At 49.0% G+C, this 24,389-nt stretch overlaps 7 protein-coding genes across 7 annotated transcripts; 4 read left to right on the top strand and 3 right to left on the bottom strand.

Annotated features, from left to right (window-relative positions):
- Positions 1–46: 46 nt before the first annotated feature.
- N7473_009391 (uncharacterized protein) lies at positions 47–4,442 on the bottom strand (the record flags this gene model as incomplete). Its single annotated transcript, XM_057155330.1, has 4 exons — positions 47–3,339; positions 3,397–3,862; positions 3,933–4,089; positions 4,198–4,442. The coding sequence occupies 4 exons, from the start codon at positions 4,440–4,442 to the stop codon at positions 47–49; spliced, it is 4,161 nt and encodes a 1,386-aa protein (XP_057006460.1).
- Positions 4,443–5,067: 625 nt separating this feature from the next.
- N7473_009390 (uncharacterized protein) lies at positions 5,068–8,758 on the bottom strand. The gene is made up of 9 exons (XM_057155329.1): positions 8,651–8,758; positions 8,445–8,592; positions 8,294–8,388; positions 7,608–8,225; positions 7,384–7,536; positions 6,136–7,332; positions 5,952–6,080; positions 5,773–5,889; positions 5,068–5,709 (listed from the first exon to the last, which is right to left on the bottom strand). The coding sequence occupies exons 1-9, from the start codon at positions 8,726–8,728 to the stop codon at positions 5,137–5,139; spliced, it is 3,108 nt and encodes a 1,035-aa protein (XP_057006459.1). The 5' UTR covers positions 8,729–8,758; the 3' UTR covers positions 5,068–5,136.
- A 524-nt stretch (positions 8,759–9,282) lies between these two features.
- Positions 9,283–11,140, top strand: N7473_009389 (D-lactate dehydrogenase; the record flags this gene model as incomplete). The annotated part of the gene is made up of 4 exons (XM_057155328.1): positions 9,283–9,585; positions 9,638–10,528; positions 10,585–10,929; positions 10,988–11,140. 4 exons carry the CDS (start codon positions 9,283–9,285, stop codon positions 11,138–11,140), a joined length of 1,692 nt encoding a protein of 563 aa, XP_057006458.1.
- A 99-nt stretch (positions 11,141–11,239) lies between these two features.
- Positions 11,240–12,657, bottom strand: N7473_009388 (transcription factor domain-containing protein; the record flags this gene model as incomplete). The annotated part of the gene is made up of 3 exons (XM_057155327.1): positions 11,240–12,403; positions 12,459–12,549; positions 12,599–12,657. 3 exons carry the CDS (start codon positions 12,655–12,657, stop codon positions 11,240–11,242), a joined length of 1,314 nt encoding a protein of 437 aa, XP_057006457.1.
- Positions 12,658–15,066: 2,409 nt separating this feature from the next.
- On the top strand, positions 15,067–16,084 carry N7473_009387 (aromatic alcohol reductase; the record flags this gene model as incomplete). The annotated part of the gene is made up of 3 exons (XM_057155326.1): positions 15,067–15,099; positions 15,158–15,571; positions 15,632–16,084. 3 exons carry the CDS (start codon positions 15,067–15,069, stop codon positions 16,082–16,084), a joined length of 900 nt encoding a protein of 299 aa, XP_057006456.1.
- Positions 16,085–16,669: 585 nt separating this feature from the next.
- On the top strand, positions 16,670–17,890 carry N7473_009386 (aspartate-semialdehyde dehydrogenase family protein; the record flags this gene model as incomplete). The annotated part of the gene is made up of 3 exons (XM_057155325.1): positions 16,670–16,700; positions 16,759–17,016; positions 17,085–17,890. The coding sequence occupies 3 exons, from the start codon at positions 16,670–16,672 to the stop codon at positions 17,888–17,890; spliced, it is 1,095 nt and encodes a 364-aa protein (XP_057006455.1).
- Positions 17,891–18,268: 378 nt separating this feature from the next.
- On the top strand, positions 18,269–19,511 carry N7473_009385 (40S ribosomal protein eS4; the record flags this gene model as incomplete). Its single annotated transcript, XM_057155324.1, has 5 exons — positions 18,269–18,282; positions 18,446–18,583; positions 18,671–18,955; positions 19,099–19,393; positions 19,458–19,511. 5 exons carry the CDS (start codon positions 18,269–18,271, stop codon positions 19,509–19,511), a joined length of 786 nt encoding a protein of 261 aa, XP_057006454.1.
- Between the last annotated feature and the right edge of the window lie 4,878 nt (positions 19,512–24,389).

The following is a 24,389-nucleotide window of genomic DNA, read 5'->3' as shown; positions in this document are numbered from 1 at the left end:
CTGAAACGGATGTCGAGAAGCTCTTGCTGGTAAGCACACGATGTGATCACCAGTCGTCTTCATCATCCGCATCGTAGTCGTTTCCTACCAATCTCATCAACTCGTCAATTGCAGAAGGCTTTACATCGCCTTCCATCTCGACAATTTCCAAGTTTCCAATATCCTCATCGTCATCCTCATCGCCAGCTTCCTCAGTAGGCCCCTCAGTACCTTCCTTGACACTCTCTATCAGCTCGTTGGCCATCACGGAGCTCTTGTCAATTATGGAGGTTTCGTCGTCCTTCACGGTCGCGATGATATCCCGGTCCTTATCGTCATCCAGTTGTTTCTCTTCTTTGCGAGCCGGAGAGGGACCATTGCCGAGAGTCTGTTGATAGAGATCGTTCTCGTAGAGATCGTGCGCACCGAAATGATCCGGCTCGTGCGGCCCGATTTCTGCACGTATGGTCTCAGCTTCATCTCTGTCAAGCTTAGTAGTGAAAACATTGCCAGAGCGGCCAACCATCTTCATGACCTCGGTGTGAGTGAAGAATTTGGACTGGGACTTTCTGGTATCGACGGCCTGGGCTTCAGCCAGTGCATTGCGCAGCTCATCGACGGGGCTCGATGCAATCTTGCACAGGACGCTATCAAAAACCCAAGGGAAGCTGATGAAAGGCAGTCTGCTGATCTCCATTTCCTGCTCGTCGGACAGCCCTTGAACTTCATCCTGGTCATCGTAACCATTTTCGCCTCGCAGCGTTGCAAGCGCAGCCTCCACTTGTTCATGAGTGATGCGATACATGGCGACTGCCAAGGGCGCAAGGTGCCCAAAATCTCGCTTCCCTCCAAGATGCTTGTAGCACTGCTCTTGAATGCCCGATTTAAGGCCACTTGAGACCTTGCCCAGGTCTTCGTACAGTTTGTAGTCCCTGCACATGGAGTTGTGTCCGAGAACGAATGTTGACCAGACCTCAAACTCGGTCTGAATACCATACTGCGCCATGATCCGTCGCATTGACGTGTCATAGTTCACCTTCAGCTCACTGGCAAAGACCTCGAATTTCTTGCTTTCCTCCACCAGGCTGCACTCAAGGATCTGGGTGTCGAACGGATTGCTCAATTTTGGCGAGAAATCCTCAGTTTTCACAACATCGTACAGTTGACCCAGGATCTTCCTGGAATGGTAGGTTTGTTTTTTCTTCTTCTTGTCCATGAAGTGGGGCCAGATGCGTGGTTCGAGGCCTCTCTCCATGACAGCAGGGATTCCTGTCTTGTTGTAATCCACAGCATCTGAGTGCAATTGAGCGAGGCGAATGCACTTCGGCTCATAGACACCATTTACGAGATAGTCCCCATGTGCCATGTGAGCATGAGCAATCCGTGGCAAGCTGTCATTCTTCATGTACGTGACATAAAACGAAGTGATATCGTTGATGGTCACATCGCGGTCCAGATCTGGAGCCTTGCGGGTGACATAGTTCAGAGGCTTTGTGTGCCATATCTTAGGGATGAGGTCCTGATCCCAGATAACCAGATAGTCGTCGCCGTCGAGGTCACCTCCAGAGCACATACTTGTGACCGCTCGATCACCATTCTGTGGAAATACGACCACATCAACTAAGTGCCTGAGTGCCTCGCAATCAACAGCACGCACAACACGGATATCGCCTGGATGCAGCGACGGGTTCCGAGCGACGATGCACACACCCTGGATGACTCTGGGACGGACACCCTTCTCTATGCTGCTGATCTGGACAAAGATCTCCGGGAGAAGTGCTAGCCTCTCATCCTCTCTTAACCTTTGGTGGGGAACCTGGCGATCGGAGTGACCCTTGAGAGTCCCCGTTTCATCAAGAACCCCAAGAAGTGATGCACCCTGTTCAATCAGAATTTTTGCTTTCTCCTTGAGGTTTTTCTGATGCCACGACTTCCAGAGAGCAAGGAAGGAACTGACGAAAGGCTCATTCGTCCTTCGGAACCCGGCCGATACCATTTTCGCCAGCGCCAGCGTCATCCGATTAGGGTCGATGAACTTTTGAAGTAATTCGATGGCCTGTTTGTCACTATCCATGGCGAAGTTGATGCTCTCTAACATGGTATTGAGCCTGTCGTGAAAGACTTGGCCTTTAACACCCAGAGCTGATAGAACCAAGATCAACTGGCGATTGAGCGTCGCTGCAGAGAGCTGTGACCATCGAATTATCTCCAGGCGCTGATGTTCAGCCTCAAATTTGATTTGGCTTGGTCGAATGTGCACATCGTTCGCGATCAGGTCAGATGAAACAGTCAACATGCCCTTGCACCCGCCCAGCCGGAACTGATAAGCTGATGGAGGCTGGCCATAGGGATCAGAGATACCCATTTCCGCCGCGATGACTCTGGTCGTAAACTTCGAGATTTTTCCAATACCATCAGAAAAACAGTGCCCGTTCCGAGTGATGTCGGGAATCTGTTTGACGCTGACCTTACAGCCAGCAAGAGCTCGCGTGGTCGAAAAACATTGTCCCAACCGTGCGGCATATCGCGCGACATTTCGGATGTGACTGAATTGACCCATCCAGGCTCGAATATGGGCAGCTGTGAGGTTGGGGGTCGGAGCGAAGAAATAAGCACCGTGCTCACGGAACTGGGAGTTACCAAAGGCCAAAAATTCGTAGTGACGATCGCCAATTCTGATACCGTTTGTCAAGGTTTTCTTGATCCGAGCAAATACCTCATCATTTGACGCGAAATAGGTTGAATAGATACGACCTTGTGTCTTTTCGTCGGTGAATCGAACACGAAGGAAGCGATCGAGGAACTCCTGATAGTTACGGGTTACTCGATTCGAGGTGTCGATTGTGGGGGTGTTGTAGTGAAGAGTTGTTGGCGTGACCCGTGCAGTGCGCATGAAGCAGCAGTAGCCTGGAATAACCGAATCAGAGATACCCTTAGGATACTTGATTTTGAAGATCTCCATTGGATCGAGATATTTCCTTTTGTTCGTGGCAACATGCTCCAGGAGTCTTACGGCCGAGGCAACTCCCAGTTCCATGAGCTTCTCAACAAATTGACGCGGCATGGTGAATTCAGAGAGATGCCGATGGGAAAGGCAAACCTCCAGTTGGTACCGAACTTCAAATGGAAGATAAACATAATCGTGATGAGCCAGGTCTTCGAGGGTCGAGCGGAACCGCCCTCTTGAGTCGAATAAGTCAATCCAGCGCCACACAGGCTCCGGGCGCTGCGTTATGGTTCTGAAATGCTTCCCATTCTCGACGATGATATTGTGATCTTTCAACATCTCCATAAGAATCTTGTAGTCTTGTTCCGGGAGGTCCATGGTAGAGAATGAAAACTTGAAAACATTCCATCTGCCTATGAGAAGTCAATGATTCGCAACCCATATGAGAAAGTCTGTAGGATCAAACATACCAAGATCAACGATCTGACCTGATTTGCGCAGGCTGACCCTAGCCTGGTCTTGAGACCCGAGATTGTGGGCGATAGATGTTTGACGCATCCACAAATCCGTCTCTCGCCAGCTGCTCTCAGTACTAAAGGTAGCCTGAATATCCGTGGACTGTCGGTGATACACAGGGGGAGAGTCCAAGATAATGGTAAGAGACACTTCGTGGGAGTTCGCATGATAAGTCTCCCACACTCGCACGAGTTGGGGGAAGGGTATCTTTAACCTGAAGGTTGATGGGCTGATTTCCGGTGAGCCTAGAGTAAATGGCCTGGCTTCATGTACAGTGGCGCTGAAGTAGGCAAGCAATGCCTTTGAACGGACATCAACCGCCATCTTGGGCGCTGCATCTCGGTGGAAAGTACGCATGGCGCAGGCGGTTGATTCGTCCAGGAGGACACCAACATCAAACCTCTTGCAAGGTAGCTCTTGCTGAGTTTTGAAGCCCGTCAGCACTCCGATTGTGATAGGCATAGAGCAAAGCCTGCCAGAATTTACTTACACATTCCCTAGGATATACTACATCCTCGCGGCTGGGGCTTTTCAGGAAGGCACTCGGCGCGGTGAAGTCTAGCGCCACAACGAGAGTTACGACGCGCCCGCTGGATAGACGGATATCGTAACTGCCACTTTGCCAGAAAGCCTTTGTGGGAGCTGGTCTAATTGGTGGCAAATAACAATTAGCATGTAATAGCCGTACGGCATGCAAGACCAGGGTGACAGCCGGGAGCAAATGATGAGAAACCAATTGAGAACTGAAGACATACTTGAAGCGGACCCGGCCCTTTGAGCTTCTTTCTCCATGGCGGTCATCAAAGATATCAATGGAACAGATCTCGCCTTCCTTGGAAAAGGCCTCCCATAGGTCTCGTATAGCTACCTCTTTTGGTAATCGAGAGATACGGACACCAACGGTCTCCCACTTGTTCCAGGGAAGCCAAAGGATCGGAGCCGAGGGGAATGTGGGTGTGGGTGTGAGGCCGGTCGAGCCAGAGCCAGATGAAGTCGACATTCTGGGCGATGCAGTGATAGGAAGAGCGGAAGATGGAGGAGGATGAAGATGAAGAAGGAACCTGGGCGTGTGATAGTTAGATTTGAATCAAGTAAAGAATCAACGTAGAGGGGTATGGCGCTAGGGTTGACCGACTTGCAATGATTTGCCTTCAATAGGCGGCGGCAACTGGCTGAGCTGTCCGATCTCGCAGAGTAGATAGCTTGGTATAGGTCTTGATAAATATCTCGGTCGAGCTGTGGTAGTTGCAAGAATCAGAGATAATTCAGAGTCGAATAGACGGATGCAAATCAGGCTCTGGCATACTGGCCTCTGTGAAAGCATGTAAAGTATTCTTACATACCTTTTCTGAAGCCAGTGTGATGTCAGGAGTAAGAGAAAATGGAAGGTTCCAAGATTCAAAGTGACCTAAATCAAGGGAAGACCCATTGTTCAATGGGCATATTAGATGCAGGTAGGCTGGGGATTGAATCAATAAAGCGTATGGATACCCATCTGAGCATGAGCGTTAGGGCCTTATTGTCAAAAGAAGCGTATGAAGTCAAGTACATGACGGCTACTGACCTAGTCTCTAATTGAATTTAAACTGAGAATAGGATGAAAGCCAAGAAAGAACGGAAGTGACATGGTATCAACAAAGAAAGAGCAAACGCTATCGAAAGCATCGCCGCGGGCGCAGAAACTAGGGTATCAACTAATTATTGGAAGGAGAGAACGCCGTACTCGTGAAAAGAAAGTCCTTCGAGAACTCCAGATCCATATCTAGGTCCAAATCCTGCAGTCGATTCTCGCCCATGTTCCCAGCCGAAGCGGAATCGTATTGACTGCCCTTAGAACCAAGACTGGCTTGGGACTTGACGGGACTATTAGTGCCAGCCTCAATCAAAGGCTGCCGGAGGCCTGTTTTGGGGGCGTTTGTACTAGTAACTGAGTTCTTGGCTGCGGGAGTCTTTGGAGCGGGTGCCTGCAAAGGGTGGATCGAGCGCCCATTGCCCTTGGGCCGCTTTGGAGTAGGGCCCTGTAGATTAGATGCGAGATATTCGAAAGACTCTGCGAGCTGTATATCGTCATCGTCGTCATATACGGCTGACTGTCGCCGGCTAGGAGTCGGGGCGATGATAGCGTCTCGGCTGCGTTGGGACTTGCTTGAGCTCTTCTCGTTTGACTTTGCAGAGAAGCCCATAACATTCATGAGCCGGCCAATATGTTGCTGGGCCTCTGAGAACTCTCTAGCCTTGGCTGCTCTCTCATCACGAAGAGATTGGATCTGGGGGAAATAGGTTAGAAAGGGCCAGGCGAAGCAAGGAATTCTCCCGGATCGGCAGCTTACCTTTTTCTCCAACTGATGAATGCGCTTATCCTTAGACTGTAGCTCCTTGGCAGCATCACTTGCAGCCGTTTGCATGGCTTTCTGCAAGCGCCCGTTTACCTCTTTTTGTGTGGAAATCTGTAATTCGATGTAAGCAAGCGCCGACACTTCCCAACTAAAATCTCCCAAAGATTACATACTTCAGAGGCAAGTTTGGCAATTTCTGCTTCCTTATCACGATTAAAGATTAGCATATCGGTCTTTGCCTTTTCTTCTACCCCTTGCAAAGTTGCGTGGAGCTGTTCAATTTCTCGAGCTTGATCATCAATCTGTAAAATATGTGAGCGATTGAATGAACGGGGAAAATGGGGAGGGGTGACCTACTATGGTTTGAACAGAGCCTAGCTCGGTCTGCAGATCATTGTTTTCTGCCAGCAACCGTTTGACTTCATCTTCTTTTTGGCAGCAGAACAATGTTTTTGCTTCCAAGAGATTCCTGACTTCAGAAATTTCATGTCCCAATGCTTCGTTCGTCTCGGCGGAGGTAGCTCTTTCATGAGAGGATGTTTCCACCACCTGCTGGAGGAGCTGGTTCTGCGACTCGAGCTGACGCATTGATTCTTGGAGCTCCTCTAGTTGATCATCCTTCTCGGTAGATGTGGCAATCAACTCGAGTTCCCTACTTCGAGCTTTTTCTTGCTCTGCTCGAAGTGCATCATCTGAGTGGTGCTGTTGGTCGCGTAGTTCTTGCCGAGACAACTCAAGAGCCTCTGACAGCTCCTCAGCACGAGCGCTTGCTAGTCCAGCATGTTTTTCAAGGCGGGTCAGGTCTTGTTGAAGAGTAGAGACAGCTTGTGTTGATTGGTTTAACTGTCGAGCTAAGTCCTCATTCTGTTGTCTCAATTGCTCAGCGTCATACTTGTGCTTGTCCCGCTCTTCCTCGGCGGAACGTACAGGGCCTTCAATGTCGTAACAGCGACGTTCGAGATCGAAGCAAATGTCATCGACCTTCTTCATTAGTAAATTGTGGGATGTCTCCGCATTCTGCATATGGAATTCGGTGATAGCAGAGCGCCAATCTCGAATTGGCTGGCGCTTTGAATTAAACTCCTGCCTGTTACGCAGATACATTGAGCTGCGGTAGGCATTGTGTTCAGTGCGCGCGAAGGTACAGTCGGACTTACCGAATGACTTTGTGGTCCGCTCCACAAAGGACTTCATAATGGCAATGTCAGTGGTGTCACCACTATGCGACAGAGCCGCAGCAAAGTAGATCTCAAATAAGTTGAGTAAGACCCGATTCTGCAAGGCGCTGCACGCACAGTAGCAGACCTGCGCGTCCTGACATTGTAATTGAGAGGGAAGTAGAGGGAACCTTGCGAAGAGGCTGGCGATAGCTTGTTTGGTTGAGGCTGAGCTTAACAAAGTCTGGATCATAGGCTGAGACAGATTGGCTTGGAACCCGGAGAGTAAAAGATCTGATACATGAAGATTGACCATGGAATCATGTCCCATACTGTCGTCTTTCAAGACATCCACGGTGAATCGCAAAAGTTCGTACACAACAGACTCGTCGTAAACCTACTTAGAAATAAGCCAACCGTTCTTTATGCTGCTTGAACAAATGCTTACCCCCAATAAATTTGTCAGACGTGAGACAAGCTCCGATGTCATGGCCCCCAAGATTGCTCTGCTATCCTTTGAGACAAGTAGGCGGAGACCAAGATCACCAATGTGCGAAGGCAAGGCCCCCAGGGGTTGCAGAGAAAGCAAAAAGGTAACACCCTAAACAGCAGAAACAGGGACGGATTTTGTTAGATAACAGATAAATCGAAGTCTGGAGGAGTTGTCCTTACCATAACTTGGATCTCCCTGTGGAGATTATCCTTAGCTACCTTCTCGCATAGCTTGGCAATCTTGGACGAATTGCTTGAAAGCCAAGATTTTTTCTGGTCAGTTTCAACAGCATCTGAAATACAGATTGCAAGACGAATGCTCTCAGCAGCTTGGGCCGGTGTGAGATTATGGCAGTTCGAGGAGCAAGCCAGAATGACGCGCAAAACAACCAGATCTAATGTCTTCATGCCACGCTTTGGACCAAAAAAGTGCTGTATGTTGAGAAGCCAAGATGAACTACCTACTCCGGGATGTCTGCTGAGCTGGCTTCGGTGGGACATTGATATTTGTGCAAAGGTCGCCAACCCCAAGAGGTTACCCATATGGTCATCAAGGTTGCGCAACGTCTTAGTAAACTCCAGCTGCAGGTTCGACATGACGTCTGTTGGAACCTCATTGATGAAGTTGGGCGATCCTTTAAGCCCAGTCATCAGGGCATATAAGGGTGCGATTGTCTCAGCTCCAGGGGTAGCCGACATCGCGGACACTAGCTTTGTGATAAATCCGGCGAGACGAGCAGGGGGCACAAAGTCCGGAGGGAGAGGTGAAGAGAGCAAAGCAATGCATGCTGGGTGATACTGTGTATTTGTTCAGTCAATAGATCTAGACAACCTGTGGTTGATATCGGCGTATGGCGTTCACCCACCTCGATTTCTCCGGCGACCAGGACTCTTTCGAGGAAAGCATCCAAGAGAACTGGCTGGCGACTCAACAAAGCATCTCTGAAACTTGTGGTCCGTGCTAACATATGGTTACTGCTGATCAACTTTTGAATAGGGCGGCATCGCGTTGCTTACCAAAAGCCGTGAGCAGTGGGAGCGCGACACGGGATTGCGACAGACTCTCCACCAAGACCTTAGCCAAAAGCCCCACCTGGCAGGGTTTATGAAGAGCCCAGGATTGAATTGTTGAAGAAGGGCTGGCCTCGACTAGACCATATAAATCCTATTCACAAGGTGTCAACGATCGCTGTCTTCTGTTCCGGGACTAACGCGCTGTTTACCTGGAGGGAGGGCACGTATGGGGCTGTCACGACGCGTTCAACCTCACTGGTGAGGCGAGCCAGTTCCTCGGCCATCATTGCGATTTGGCATTCAGCAGGGTGGATATTTGGCGCAGTCGTTCTCATCTTCGTTCACCTTATCGTGGTGGCGGAGAATTGTGTTGTCATCGTTGCCCCCTCAACGGGCGGAGTTTGACTTCGGCCAATGATCGTTCCCGGTAGACACTGTCATACTAGGAAGTCTGCAATAACTAATGTATTCTCTTTGATTTTACAGGTTACGAACAAATTCTATATTTGCAAGTGGATTGCTAGCAACAAATGAGGAGCACGACAGTCCGTAAATTGAAGATGGCAAATACCAGCTCATATCTTCCCCCATACCCCCACGCGGAAATCTCCCGCACGAAAGGCTTCGTCTCGGCCGAAGTCCGAAGCGGGGGAATTATACAGCACTCGCTATGTGTTTCTCCGAGGCACACCATCCAAGCTCCTCATGTCGTGAGCGCTTAAGTTGCCGGAGTCCGATTTCTTCTTCTGTAAATTATTCCATAGCTGACAGCCATGCAATAGAGCTTTTCGAGCCATCTCCAAATCCTCCTACAACCTATCAATATAGCTCCCTCAGCATCATGCGAGCGGCGTTTTCGATCCCTCGTGGATTCATCCCCACTCCCCGCTTGCCCCATTGCCGCCCCCGGATCTTATCGTCGCGAAGTTTTGTGGCCAGCAGGGCGATTCGGGCGAATTCCACAACCAGTACGAATGGCAATCCGCAAAAGGATGGCTCCAATGCCTCATCGTGGACCGCTAGTCGCACCTTGCTCGTCTCTGCATTGGCAGCTGGATTAGGCTATGGCTATGCTTCGTACGGACAGGAATCTCCACGGGCTACAAAGAATCCACAGTATGGTTCTCCAAAGGATTTTGAGAAGGTATGGTCACTGGGTACCTGTCATTGTTGTAAACGGGAGCTCACAAATATAGGCAATCGCTGAATTGAGGGCGAAATTGGGCGAGGACACTATTAGCACCGACGACGAGGATCTGCTGCAACACGGTTACTCGGAATGGTCAAGCTTGAATGCCGACCGACTCCCCGTCGCGATCGCCTATCCAACCAGCACCGAAGAAGTCGCCGAGATTGCCAAGGTCTGCCACAAGTACCGGATGCCAATGATTCCCTATTCGGGCGGCTCGAGCCTCGAAGCCAATTTCTCGGCACCTTACGGCGGGATGACCATTGATTTTGCGTTTATGAACAGGATTCTGGATATTCACCAGGATGATATGGATGTTGTTGTACAGCCTTCTATTCAGTGGATGGATTTGAATGAGAAGATCAAGCACACTGGTCTTTTCTTCCCCGTGGACCCTGGTCCATCTGCGATGATTGGTGGTATGGTCGGTACGAATTGCAGTGGAACAAATGCAGTACGGTATGGTACAATGAAAGACTCGGTGATCAACTTGACAGTCGTCCTCGCCAATGGTGATATCATCAAGACACGCAGACGTCCTCGTAAGACTTCCGCTGGCTACAATCTCACAGGACTGTTCGTGGGCTCGGAGGGAACGCTCGGAATTGTGACGGAAGCGACCTTGAAGCTAGTCCCAATCCCCGAGCTCACTCGAGTTGGAGTGGTGGCATTCCCGACCGTGCGTGACTGCGCTTCTACGGCCATGCAGCTGATCAAGAAGGGTATTCAGGTCCAATGCATGGAGATCATGGATGAAGTTCAGATGGACGTGATCAACAAGGCAGGTGGAACTGGCAGAACCTGGAGCGTTTCTCCCACTCTGTTCTTCAAGTTCAGCGGAACTACAGCAGGTGTCGCTGATAGCATCAATCTGACGAGACAGCTTGCTAAGAATAATGTACGTCCACACATGGAAAGCGCTACACCTTTCAAGTGTACTAATATGGAACATAGAACGCCGTTGAATTTACATTTGCGAAGGATGAAAAGGAAGCACACGACCTCTGGTCTGCTCGCAAACAGTCCTTGTGGAGTATGATGGCACTGCGCAAGGAAGGCTCCGAAGTGTGGTCGACTGATGTTGCCGTACCACTTTCGAGGCTGCCCGACATTATCGAAATCTCGAAGAAGGAATTGGACTCCCTGGGTCTCTTCGCCAGTATCCTTGGACACATCGGCGACGGCAACTTCCATGCGAGCATAATGTACGATCGCCAAGATCCAGAGGAGCGAGTCCGGGTCGAGAAGGTCGTCTATGATATGGTCGATCGTGCGCTAGAAATGGAGGGCTCATGCACGGTATGAACAGGCTTTCCCTGTTGGAATATATGGAAGATTTACTAACAGGGATTCACAGGGCGAGCACGGCATTGGCTTGGGTAAGAAGGGATCTTTGAAGAAAGAGCTCGGCCCAGGTACAATTGATGTTATGCGGAGCCTCAAGCGCTCCCTTGATCCCCATTGGCTTTTGAATCCTGGCAAGATCTTTGACCTCCAGGAAGATTCATGAGAATTGGCTCATGCCTTGCCACGAGAGATTATAGACATGATATGTAAATAGCTCAAAGACACCAACTCTTCTTCCGAACCCTTAGCAAGAAATGACTTCCTAAAGCCACGACCTGTGCAAGTCATTCTCCGAGTCTAGCACTTCAAAGTATCTTTCGAAGATTCCTGCACTCCATTGGCAACCAGTTCCAGCACTAGGAATTTCTAGCCCCTCTGTGATATCCTCACCTTGCAGTAAAGGTGGAACGACTTCCGGTTGCCTGGCTGGTGCGTTCTCACTCAGTAGGTTCATATCCAAGGAATTAACGTGATCGGATTCTGGTCCTTCAAAAATGCCGTCCACTGGTGGTGTCGCAAAGACACTGGGCTCCCTGTGTACCAGTTCTCTCGCATGCAAAGCCCGAAAACGTAGTTCCTCGATATTCCTCCAGCGGCGATCAAGACAGGTGTCGCTATGATACTTCCAATGATCATAGATATCACTAGCAGCGCTCCACGCCAAGTGTACATCATCTCCTGCTGGAACTAGCGACAAATGAATAAACAGATAGCACAGGGCGTCCCACTCAATGTACGTTTGGAATAGCCAAAGCCATTGCTTTCTCTTTTCATACTGGCGCAGCAAGCGAGCACGTTCCAAAATCTCGACGCAAGTTTTTCGGAAGCTTGGTTGCATGATGAGGTTCTGGTTCTGTCTCGTTCGCGGCTTGTTCACCGTGAGTTTGAGTTTGACGAGGATGAGACGAATAGAGGCCGCTGTAATGAAGTCCAATGGGATACCTTTGTCCAAATGTGACAAATATTGTCGCTCCATTTGCTCTCTGAACTTATTGATGGCCACGCATTTCTCGGGAGCTGATAGGATCTCGTAGGAATTCTCTTGACAAAACTTATCGGAGAAGACTATTCGCCGTGCGAAATTGCTCCCTTCAAACCTGACAAGGGTGAATGACATCTCTGTCTTCCCAGGATTGACTTCGGGCATTTCACTCATATCAGGGTGGAGGCTCGCGTCGTTGACATTGGAAGGAAGTTGTGTGTCGAAAGAATTTGAAAGAATATGTGGATCTGAGCCACTGTCCTCAGCAGTCCGCACATCTAAGATACAAATCTGCCACCATAATCGCCGTCTGATCTCGACTTCGAAAGGGGACATGTTGAGCTCCAGGCCATCTCGATGTAGGTTGTTCCGAAATGCGATCTTGATTGCGACCTCTGTCAGGCGCTTGGTATCCGGTCCTTGCTTGTCGCATCTGCTACAGACCTATCAGCGGAATGGTGAGTCTTGGCTCATTTACTCTGTAAGGGATAAGGCATACAATGTAAAGCACGAACGCCTGTAGAACAATCAGGTCCGATGTGTTGAGGAGGTCAGACCGTTCAAGGGACCTCTCCAGCTCGTTCCGAAATCTTTTGCTCTGAGTAAGATACCATATATATTGGGCGCCAGAATTCTAACCTTCTCAAAACTTCTCCTTTAGACTCCTGAAGCTCATCCCTGCACTCCTCCGCTGACATCGTGATCACTGATGTGTAGTATATGGCGAAGAATAGAGCATGGCGAGTTAAATCGAGGTAGGACTTGTCTCGTAGAAGTTTCGTAATATCTTGTTGCACGGTCGGGGCGTGGAGTATCTTCAAGACCGGATCAACCCTCTCGAGATACCTTTGCCACATGAAGAAGATAGCGGTTGGAGACGGGTGAAGAGAGTCCAGGGATGCTGTAGAAGAGAGTCTAAGTGGAGGTTCCGCTTGGTCATGGTCCCGTGAACATTGCGAGGCCGGATCATTTTGAAGATTTTGATATGTTCTTGGCCTGTGAGAGTCGAAAGACGTCGACACCTACTGCCTTGTTAGAATGAAACATATGGATACTTGAATGGTGAAACATACCTGATTTGTTCTCTCTACCGACAATGTTTGGTCATTCACAACTAGCGTGTCGCAGCTCTGGCAACAGTTTCCACCAGATCTTGCTGGTGGGTGATTCTGTTGCAGCAAGTCCCAGATTTGGGAGATACTATGCTCGAAGGAATGCAATGTATTCTCAATTCCATTGATGCGAGCACTGAGAACCTCATTGCTTGAACTCGAGTTTCTATCTTTGTTTGAAACCGAATTCGACGCTGGGTAGCGGCATTTGATCTTGACCTTCACACAATACGAGCAAGGAATAGATTTGTCACACTTGATTTTCCGTCGACGGCATTCTAGACAGGATTTTGCTGCAACGGTATTGGTTGAATCTTGACTCATTATCCCTCGCAAATTACTCGGTATTGTCGCAAATGACCTAAGCAAATTGATTGATAATGGAGTAGTATCAAGATGCCCGAAAATAGGTCGACAGTATGTTTCTGAAGGGGAAGCGGACGGCTGGTTGGTGGGAGCGGACAAGCGGAGGGGCATGTCCGTCTTTATCATGAGAGTCAGACGGCCTTGAAAGACAAGTGGAGCTTAGTAATAAGCAGTGTGCTAACTTACCTACATCATTGGTCCCGCTGATTGGTTTTGGCGGACAAGCGGGTGCAAAAGCCCGCATTGCTAAGCACTGTGGTCAAGCATATGCCCGGAACTTGGATTTATTACATGTTTACTGTAATGTCATGAAATTTCGCCGGTTCTTGTTTCACTTGAGGCTCGGCTCTTGCTGCTTTTACGAGCTTTGTAAATTACGGTCAAGGTATATGACGTATAGTAAGCTAGCCCTCAAAGACCCCAATTAAACGAGGCAGCCTAGAGCGTGGGTAAAAGTGGGCACGGCTCCCCGCATGTCTGGTGCATCGAGGCAATTTAGATAGGAATGAGATTTGTAGAAACGGAGATCGATCTCTGTAGAATAAGATTGGTTGTCTTTCTTCTCACCTGGTTCTCATGGAAGAGTGAAGATTTTTAAGGCACTTTTAATGATTTTGACTCTTATCCCCCCTTTGATAATTGTATCGCTACCCTTGATGACAACCATATATCAAATATTTTGGCAATCTAGTCCCGACAGATAAACTTTGAATCGTCCTTTTTATTCAACCGACTTTCATGGCATGACTATAGACTGCGGTTAGAAGATTATTCATGCATTGACAATCCGCAGCAGCAGATCTCCCAATTGATCTAGCATTCTCAAGAACGGCGAATGAGAGCTTGGCAGCCGGTAAGTGTTCTCCGGACCACCCATCTTAGAAGCAAAAAGCTCCTAGAATAGAGGAGGCAGAGCACGGTCTTGCTCGCACACAATGTAGGCACATAGGATTTCTAACCACGGCTCATATGTAGACTCCCCAGAGCACACTGCACGCGAAGTGTGTAGCGCCATGGCATTCCACTTTTCCTGGCTTTCAAGAGCAATATCCTGCCAGCCAACCTCCAGCTCCCTCGGCGAGAACGTAATCACCCTATTTCCGGATTAGTGTTTAGATAATTCAATGTCGCTTACACTGTACATGCTTCATTAGGTACTCATATGAAATATAATCTCTAGTTGCAATTCATAAAGGACCTCAAAAGAATCAAATTCGAGTGGAAACTGATCGTTCCTGGATATTGAATAGTATAGACTCAAACCGATAGATATACTTCAAATTTGAGTGGCCTGGGGCCTTTCATAAGCCGCGCCATAATTAGCTGTAGCTTGTCCAGGGCTTGTACTAACTTGACAAGATATTTGACAAATAGACAGGGGGAGGATGAGCTGACGCGGTTCGTAAAGCAGCTACTGTCCTGTGTAAAACGACATCTGTATGAAATATTACAAGACGGTTTCAATACGAATGTCTGTCATATATCGTTCTTGTCGGTAATTTTAGGACTAGTTGGGGGTAAACAGTATAAATCAAGCCTTGTTTCCCTCACAGGGGTTGTTTATCGAGAAGAAAGACGCGACAGGAAATCATACAAAGTTGAAGAGTGCTCGAATCTCGGTTTACAACAATGGCAACTTTCAAGAATATCGCTCTCGTTGGTGTATGTGACGCTAAGTGGCTTCTCATGCGGGCTTTGAAAATCATTGACAGGTGTCTAGGCAAGCGGCGCCATTGGCAAAATCATTCTTGATGGTCTGATGGCCTCGTCCAGCTTTACCATTACGGTAATTTCGCGTAATGAAAGCAATGCAGTGTTTCCCGAGGGTATTGCTGTTCACAAGAGCGACTTCTCGGATGAGGATCTTGAAGCTGTTTTCAAGGGCAAGGATGCTGTGATCTCAGCATTGGGTGCTACTGGTTTCAGCGAGCAACAGAAACTTGTGGATGCAGCCATCCGTGCTGGTGTCAAGCGATTTATTCCATCGGAGTTCTCGGCGAATAGCCAGAATGATGCGGTTATTCAGCTGCTGCCACTTTTTGGGCAGAAGAAGGCACTCATCGAGTATCTGAAGAGCAAGGAAGTTGATGGACTGACCTGGACTGGTGTTGCAACTTCAGGCTTGCTAGATTGGGTAAGTACGCCGCGAATCCTGCGATGAGCAATCACTGATGCAAATGGATCACTTCGATAGGGACTTGAAAATGGTTTCTTGCAATTTGACCTCGCTAATCGCACGGCGACCATCTGGGACGGCGGCCACAAGAGTTTCACCTTGATCAACGAGAAGGCCCTGGGCCAATCAGTTGTTTCTGTTCTGCAGAACCCGGAGCAAACCAAGAACAAATATCTTCATGTCGCCTCCGTCGAGACTACTCAGTTGGAGATCCTTGAGGCCCTAGAGAAGGCAACCGAAAGTAAGTGGACAGTTCGGGAAACCACAACCGAGGCCCAGCTTAGTGAAGCCGGAGTCAAGCTCGCTGCGGGTGATTTTGAAGGCGCCTTCATCTTGGTCCGCGCGACGGTGTTTGGGAACACTCCGGGGCTCAACTCAAACTATGTCAAGGACACAGAGCTGGCGAACGATATTTTGGGACTGAAGCTAGAAAGTGTGGAGGAGACTGTCAGACGTGTTGTGAACAATTAGATCATCTTATGTACCGTAAAAAGTATGGAGATTTGAAGACCGTATCAGGGAGTAGGATTCGAGTATCAAGTGGAACCAACTTCTCAACTGTAGCAAACTGTAATTACAAGTTCGGAGACAAGTAGTCCAACTCCGGTGTCGATGGGCCCCTGACCATGATAACGAGCCAATCATGTGGGGCTAAATTTTTTTGCCCGCGCCCTGGATGCTGAGTCATCGCGGGGCAGGGATAATTGGTTGCGATATCGCAGGTGAATCGCAGGTTGCCACAAGCAATTCATCTTCATCGACAAGTCAAAAAGGTGAGTGATGAGTCTTCGTGGCTTCCATACATGCAAGAATCCTATAGATGTGTCTGCCATGAGATCAATGATGCAATTGACGCTGCAATGCCCTGTTATCCACACTGCGGGGCAGTGGTCTGGATCTTGACTCATGAGATCTTCGTGGCAGATGCTCCCCGATTTGATACTTTGAAAAGATTCTATCACTGCACTCAAGGAGGCTTTCAGATCAGCTTGATATATCAGAAACTGACTTCAAGACCAATAGTCACATCCTTGACTTCAGGATACCCTGTGCAACATGGCAGCCTCATATCCCAAGAAGAAGTGCGGTAAGTCTTCATCATTCTCCCAAAAAATGTCTCCATGTGTGCTAATAGATACTTATAGGTGTTCTGGGTGCCACCGGATCCGTGGGCCAGCGCTTCATTCTTCTGCTGGCTGATCACCCCTTCCTGGAGCTTCATGCCGTGGGTGCTTCCGAGCGCTCCGCCAACAAGAAGTACAAGGATGCCGTTCGGTGGAAGCAGTCTGCTCCCATGTCAGAGAAGCTGAGCAACCTCGTCCTTCGTGAGTGCAAGGCTGAGCTGTTCACGGACTGTGACTTGGTTTTCTCTGGGTTGAACAGTGACATCGCCGGCGAGACTGGTAAGGGCCTTTACTCTGGAGCTTCCCCTTGATATGTCCCGAATACGGCGTGCTAACGCTCAAAACAGAGATGGCCTTCATCAAGGCGGAAATCCCTGTCTTCTCCAACGCGAAGAACTACCGCAAGGACCCCATTGTTCCCTTGGTTGTCCCCACCGTCAACCCCTCGCACATGGATCTGATTCCTCACCAACGCAAGCACTTCGGTCTGAAGAAGGGCTTCCTGGTCTGCAACTCCAACTGTGCTGTTATCGGTATTGTCATTCCCTTTGCCGCGATCCAAGCGAAGTTCGGCCCTGTTGAGGAGGTCGAGGTCTTCACTGAGCAGGCCATCTCGGGTGCTGGCTACCCCGGAGTTCCTAGCTTGGATATCGTCGACAACGTCATTCCTTACATCAGCGGCGAGGAGGATAAGCTGGAGAACGAGGCTCAGAAGATTCTCGGATCTCTGAACGCTGATGCTACTGCTTTCAACGAGCAGGCCGGTCTCCGTATCGGTGCTACTTGCACCCGCGTTGGTGTCACTGATGGTCACATGGCTTTCGTTTCCCTCCGCTTCAAGAACCGCCCTGCCCCCAAGGCTGAGGAGGTTGTGCAGGCGATGCGTGAGTATCAGTCTGAGGCCCAGAAGCTTGGCGCTCCCTCTGCGCCGGAGTTGGCTATTAAGGTGTTCGACGAGCCCGATCGTCCTCAACCTCGTCTTGACCGTGACATCTCCAAGGGCTACACTGTGAGTGTGGGTCGTGTACGTGATGGTGCCGAGGGTGGCTACTTTGATATCCGTTTCGCTGCTCTGTCGCATAATACCGTCATTGGCGCTGCTGGCTCGTCTATCCTCAACGCTGAGGTGGCTGTCATCAAAGGTTACATCTAAATGTAAATACGAAAGGAAAAGTGGAGCTTTTCAGCGATGTCAAATAATGTCATTCCACTGGGGTCCCAGATAGACTAAAAGTATGATGAAAGGTGTAGGTTATTTGAAAACTAAGTATGCTACTCAGTACATCATTTGTCCTCGACAAGCGACGATTTAATTTAGTTTCCTAAATGGGAAGGCGATAGGCGATAAGCGATAAGCAGCGATAACATAAGCGGGTCACTTGGACGGTACCGTTCCTGTTTGGGACTAGCGCGGCCTAGGGCACAACCCACAATCGAGCTAAGCGAAGTGCCTTTGTTAATCTACGCTACCCGTTTCCTCACTGATCGCGACTCTTCGACAACCCAACTCCGGTCGACAAAATCTATCACAATGGCTCGCGGACCGTAAGTGCTACGAAAATGCATCCTCTTGATCCCTCGCAAGCGACGACACTTGTTTTGTCCCCTCACACTGGGTCTCGAAATTCTCGAAATCGTCGCTCTGCTGAGAGATCGAAAAAAAAATTTGATCAAGGAACTCGCAAGACTGACCGCAATGCCTCTACAGTAAGAAGCACCAGAAGCGCCTTAGCGCGCCCTCGCACTGGCTGCTGGACAAAATGTCCGGCACCTACGCGCCCAAGGCCTCTCCCGGTCCCCACAAGCTCCGTGACTGTCTGCCTCTGATCGTCTTCATCCGTAACCGGTATGATTCCAACGCTCTGCCTCGAAAAACAGTCGATATGTGAATTGCCGGAACCAAACGGGCTAATTTTTTTTTATCTTCGAACAGTCTGAAGTACGCTCTCAACGGTCGCGAGGTCAAGGCCATCATGATGCAGCGCCTGGTCAAGGTCGACGGCAAGGTCCGCACCGACACCACCTTCCCCGCTGGTTTCATGGACGTCATCTCTCTCGAGAAGACCGGCGAGCACTTCCGTCTCATCTACGACACCAAGGGCCGCTTCACCGTCCACCGCATCCAGGCCGAGGAGGCTGAGTTCAAGCTCTGCAAGGTCAAGCGTGTTCAGCTTGGCAAGGGCGGGATCCCATTCTTGGTTACGCACGATGCGCGAACGTGAGTGCAAACTCTCTTCGAAGTTCCGTATCATTCAGTCGTTGGACCAAGCTTTGGTTGATCAACGGGGGATGAATCGAACTTCTGTAAGATTGCAACCAGCACAGGACAAAGGTTTGCTAATTTGGGCTTCTTTTCTACAGCATCCGCTACCCCGACCCCGCCATCAAGGTCAACGACACCGTCAAGGTTGACATTGCCACCGGCAAGATCTCTGACTTCGTCCGCTTCGACACCGGTGTTGTCGCCATGGCCATTGGTGGTCGTAACATGGGTCGTGTTGGTGTCATCACTCACCGTGAGCGCCACGACGGTGGTTTCAACATCCTGCACATCAAGGATGCCATTGACAACACCTTCGCTACCCGCGAGTCCAACGTGTTCGTCATCGGCCAGGAGAAGCCCTGGATCTCCCTCCCCAAGGGCAAGGGTGTCAAGGTACGCTTATCCTCGTTCCTACTCCTCATGTTCTCTCTTTACATGTAGCTAACAATTCCTATAGCTCTCCATCTCTGAGGAGCGTGACCGCCGCCGCGCCCACGCTATCGCCAACTAAATGTCTCATGACGTTAGTGGATAGCATGCTGGCCATCATTAGTTTCTGACCTTCGGGTGGGTACTGATAGTGACCAAGCAACCCCAAAAAATTAACCACACAGCAGTTGGGAAACGGCGTCCTGTCTTGCTTTATGGGCTTGGATGGTGCTTCTTTCCGTAGATTCGAACCATAGCAAACAAATAAGGGACGGGATGACCGTCCTGTTTCCGAGTGATATGATACCTATTTGACGTTGTCTTTTCTTGAATGATTCAATGACCGTACTAAATTCCCTGGGCCTGCCACCTCTCCCACCCTCGTTTGTTATATCTACTCTGTCTTCTGTTGCTTGCTTACTTGTCTCGTGGTTCTCGATCAACCTAGGTTGGACTTGCTCTTCCCCCGTATGTACATCATGTGGCTTAGGGACTCGTAGATCAATGTGAGGGACCTCGAGCTCAAAACCTCCCCATCAAACGGTTCCCCGTGCGCTGTCCGGCTGTTCTGATGACACTCTTGAGGCACATGCATACTGCCCCCATGACTAGCCACACCCTGCCATGCCTCATAGAAAGGTTGGGCTGTCCCAGGCCATGGCTTTATCCAGCCTGTATACTTTTTCGTGCATCTACATAATGGAAGCAACGGTATTAGTCACGCTCTACGAGGCCAAAAGATAATATTAGTCGAGAATTGCCAAGCAGTTGACTGAATATACGAGCATGCGTGGGTGTCCAATCTAGGAATATATCTTGGTCTCAGGTTGGAAAGTTGCTAGCCTAACGTGCAATGTCTAGGTACATAGCTTCTTTCGTGATTAAATATATCTTTCTCGGCGTACACGGATAGATACCCATATACACGGAGCATTAAGCCCCCTTCGGAAGCTGCCTCCAGTTTCGGATAGGTATCCCTTAATTCTTTATTAATCTCCGGGCTCGACATCCACAAATCTTCAAGATGCCAATTTTCAAATCGCTTGCTCTGCTTAAGCAAGTGTCCACCTCTCCGTAGGCAAAGTTGGGCCAGTCAGGCACCGAGGAGATGCATGCCAAGGCGCGCAAATCCCGCACTCCTAATTCTTAATGAATGTCATTGTCCATGCCAGTAGATATACTTCGGGCAGCTATTGTGGGCCTGGAGAAGGTAAACGATGATAGGCAGGGCAATGTGCCCAGCGAACAGAACAAGCGGTGATAACTTCAGCAAGCGAAGTTTAGGAAGATAAGGTTATGGGGTTCGCATGAGAGTGTACATGATGTTTCTGAGATCTCGGATTGGTGTTTGCCTAACTGTTCTTGGTCTACCATATTATCCATTCACCGACATTTGATTAGGCCTGGGAATCCTTGTCTGAATTTGCAGTGGTGGTGTGTAAAAGAGACTGCGGTGTAGGTTGACTCCAAGATCTATCAACGGTAAGCTCAATTGCCTATCAGCCCCCTAACCGATGTGTATTTACTGAATGTCATTAAATTGCATGCCCTAAGAGTATTCCAAATGTTGGCAGGTACCAAGGGACTGGGTTTTTGGAGATAGAGTTCAAAGGCCCCCATGAAGCCCCTTGCGTTGAACTTACCGTCAACATGGTTCCTGGGGCAATCTTGGGCGCTTTTTTCATCTAAGAATCTGATATTGGTCGTGGCTCTCGGATACCTGCCTCGTAGCGAGATTGGGGCTTCTTTAGGTCCTCTTCATTGAGCATCGAGAAATGTGCACACCAGAAGTGGGTATTTGTCGTGTACATGGCTCTACCCGTAAGACTTGGGACCATAAGGCACTAGAATGGACACGAGTCATAGCTTGGAGGGGCCCTAGCGTTATCATTATACTAGTTATATATAGCAATCTAACCAAACCCTCCATATGGAGAATATCTCCATCAAGCCTGTCAAGCTCTCGGGCCTTGGTAGTTCACGCCCAAATCTAGAACAGACCTAGTGGCCTAGAACATCGGCTTTTGCAAGAGCTTAGTCCCTTCTTTCCAAGTTCAATGAGCTACTTTAGTAGGATGACGGACTAAGTAGGCTTAGCTAAAAGAAGCCATACAGTCAGCCTTGAATAATCTAGCAATAACCGAGCGTCTGCTGATATGTATGAGGCACTGAGCAGGGCCCCCATTCTTACCGGGTTACGCGGGAGGCAGATTTCCCCTCCTGCGCCACTAATTGCATACTGAAATAAGGAAAGTGAGAAGATGTCTTGCATCTTCGCAGATATTCTGATGGCAATGGGATCATGACGATGCCAGTCGGTCTCCACTGGGAAGTTGAAACAACCGTGCAACGCAAGCAGTTCAGCTGTCACTCTCAAAGGAACGAGGACACTTCCTTCAATTAGCCCCAACCAGCCAATGGCTTGCAAGAGCGTTAAATTTGCGACCTTTTGACTACCTCCAGTGTACTCCATACGGAGTACATGAAGTGAATCTGGGCCACACCAATGCTGTACTCCAACACCAGGTTTCCGCTGTGGAGACAGAAAGCCACCGTGGATGATGGCGCACTCCGTGCTGTAGCTGTAAATCTGTATAGGCTTCAAGGACAGCAGGCTGGTGCTAGGCAAAGCCTAATGATGCAAAAGGAAATACAATCCGCAGTGCACGAGACGAAATGCATCCACCTCAATCTCCTGAGTGGAGTTCTTGGTACTGATACATGAATGAAAACCCCCTTTGCGCGGTCTTTAGTGCGCCGCGAACTACGCTCGATCGACCGATCGACGTATGAGAGGAGAGGAAAGACATCACTTTCGCCAAGACACTGTAAAATGGCTAACCAATGATTTTCAGTAATTGACCCTCACGAAAACAGAAACGATTTTTCTAACAAGCCATGCAGGTTCTCCGGGGGGCTATGTCTCCGTTGTGGAGTTTGTGGCTGCAATCTAGGGTCGGCCCTCTCCATAGTAAGACACTGTGCGCGCCAAATCATGAGGCAGCTGTCGAAGCCTTCAACTGTATGCCATTGTTTTGCTTTTCTCCGATGGCGTATGATCCGGCTCGATTATTCGCTGTTCATCGGAGAATCTGATGTATCATCTCTTGGCCGGACCGACACGCTCACTCGGCTCCACATGGAAAGTGTATCCGGATTCCAGTACTACCATACCGAAATATGCACGACAACATAACAATCGTGAAATTCCAGAGATTTTGGTCCATGCAACATTGTCATTCAGCGTCGTAGCGCCCCGTTCATGAGATTTAGGTCGCTCCATACGGAGTCCATCTACATGTTCTTTCCCGTTCTTCTAGTCGTCAGTTTTTTTCGTCAAGCATTCTAAGTGGCGGAATACCTCTCCTACTAATTTCCTGAAACCGAGAATTCATATATGCGACACAAGACCCACGATGGAAGACATTGACCTATTACTTGGAAGACAAGAGATTGTTCCAAGTCTGTCTCACTTTTCATTTTCTCACAGGGTATAATTCTTGGTTCAGGGGCGTTGGTGCAGCGCTATCAATGCACAGGGGAGCAGTGACTTGCCGACTGCCCTCCTCTGCGAGTTTACTCGCTGCATGTCCAAAATCTTCAATCTAATCGACTTAAAAATCGATCAGAAGCGTTGATATAGAAATCATATATCAAGCAACTGCCATGCTCTTGTAAGATCCACCCCAAGCTCTGGGACCTGTGGATCAACCGAGATCCGGCTCCCAGTGCCTTGGACCTGGGTTCCTGTTGCCGCTCCCAGAGAATTCCTGAGCCTTTAACGACATTCACGTGGCAGGAGAGTTTAGATGACGTTTTCTGCGCATCACGCAGCTATGCAGATTGTATAGATGAGATTCCTATTATTCCTGTGAGGAGGTCTTCAACCAATGCAGCTCCTTGTATCACAGTATGTGGGGTGATTTCATCAGTGGCGGGGCGAATCACCGTGCAAGAACATGACCTGGAATGATTGAATACAAGCTGGCCACTTTGATTCGTGTTTTAATGACCATGGGCGTTATCTAGTATCATCGTCAGTATTATCTGAATATTCTATTCAGGAACTGATGGTCCAAAGTTTTGGCTTTCTATTATTCTTTCACCTAGAGCCAATATGCTCGAGCGACTGTGGATTCCGGCGGTGTAGCAAGACTGTCGACTCCATGACGATGGGCAAACAACCTGGCGTCATACTTGACAGCCAGCAGGTTCCTACAGAGCTACGACTAAGCTGAAATGGAAAAGAATAGCAGCAGGATCGTTCGGGATATCACGATGTTTCTTCGTCTTTTGTATCTGAATTATAGTCCCAGCACAAAGAATCGCTTGGTGATCAGCGTCCAGGGCGGAAAGTTTAATGGCCCGACTGCTCATATTTTTGAGATCAAGTTGCATTTTTCAAGTCATACTTACCCTCCCTACTCTAGCGGTGGATCGGACCCCTTTGCCAGCGTCCGCCTATCTCGGCCACAACATGTTGCCTTCCAGACCGCAACCATCATCGAAGACGATCGGGCTTCAAAATTGCCGGGGTACCGTTGGGCTGATCTGGATTGATTATAGAAAATGACCGATAGCGATTCTCTATGAAATCATTCAGAAAGGAACAGAAAGCCACAGAACTTCGATTTTTCTAACCGCCTTACAACGCCTTGCAGGCTCTCCCCGCTGGTCCCCGATTTGGATTCCATCATGATCGCCAGTTCCCGCCGCTCGCTTTAGCTTAGTGTTATGGGTCTCTGCTTCTATGAAATAATACTGTAACATTAATATTAGCAATAACGCCAAGTGAAGGTCCCCGACCCCATTTGAATAGTGTGATTAAGGTAAATGTGAAATCTGTAATAAAGATTGTCGGTGGTCGATTGGTTTCCTCTAGCCCAAAATAAAAAGGAAAGGAAATAATGACTCATCTCTGTAGCATGCCTGAGCTCTATCGGCGGTACAAGTACCTTTT

This window comes from Penicillium subrubescens (assembly GCF_028828155.1).
Source record: "Penicillium subrubescens strain IBT 31985 chromosome Unknown utg000006l_segment0_segment0, whole genome shotgun sequence".
Taxonomy (NCBI): Eukaryota; Fungi; Ascomycota; class Eurotiomycetes; order Eurotiales; family Aspergillaceae; genus Penicillium; species Penicillium subrubescens.
Note: the sequence above shows the minus strand (reverse complement) of the source record. Positions and strands in the feature narration are given on the sequence as shown.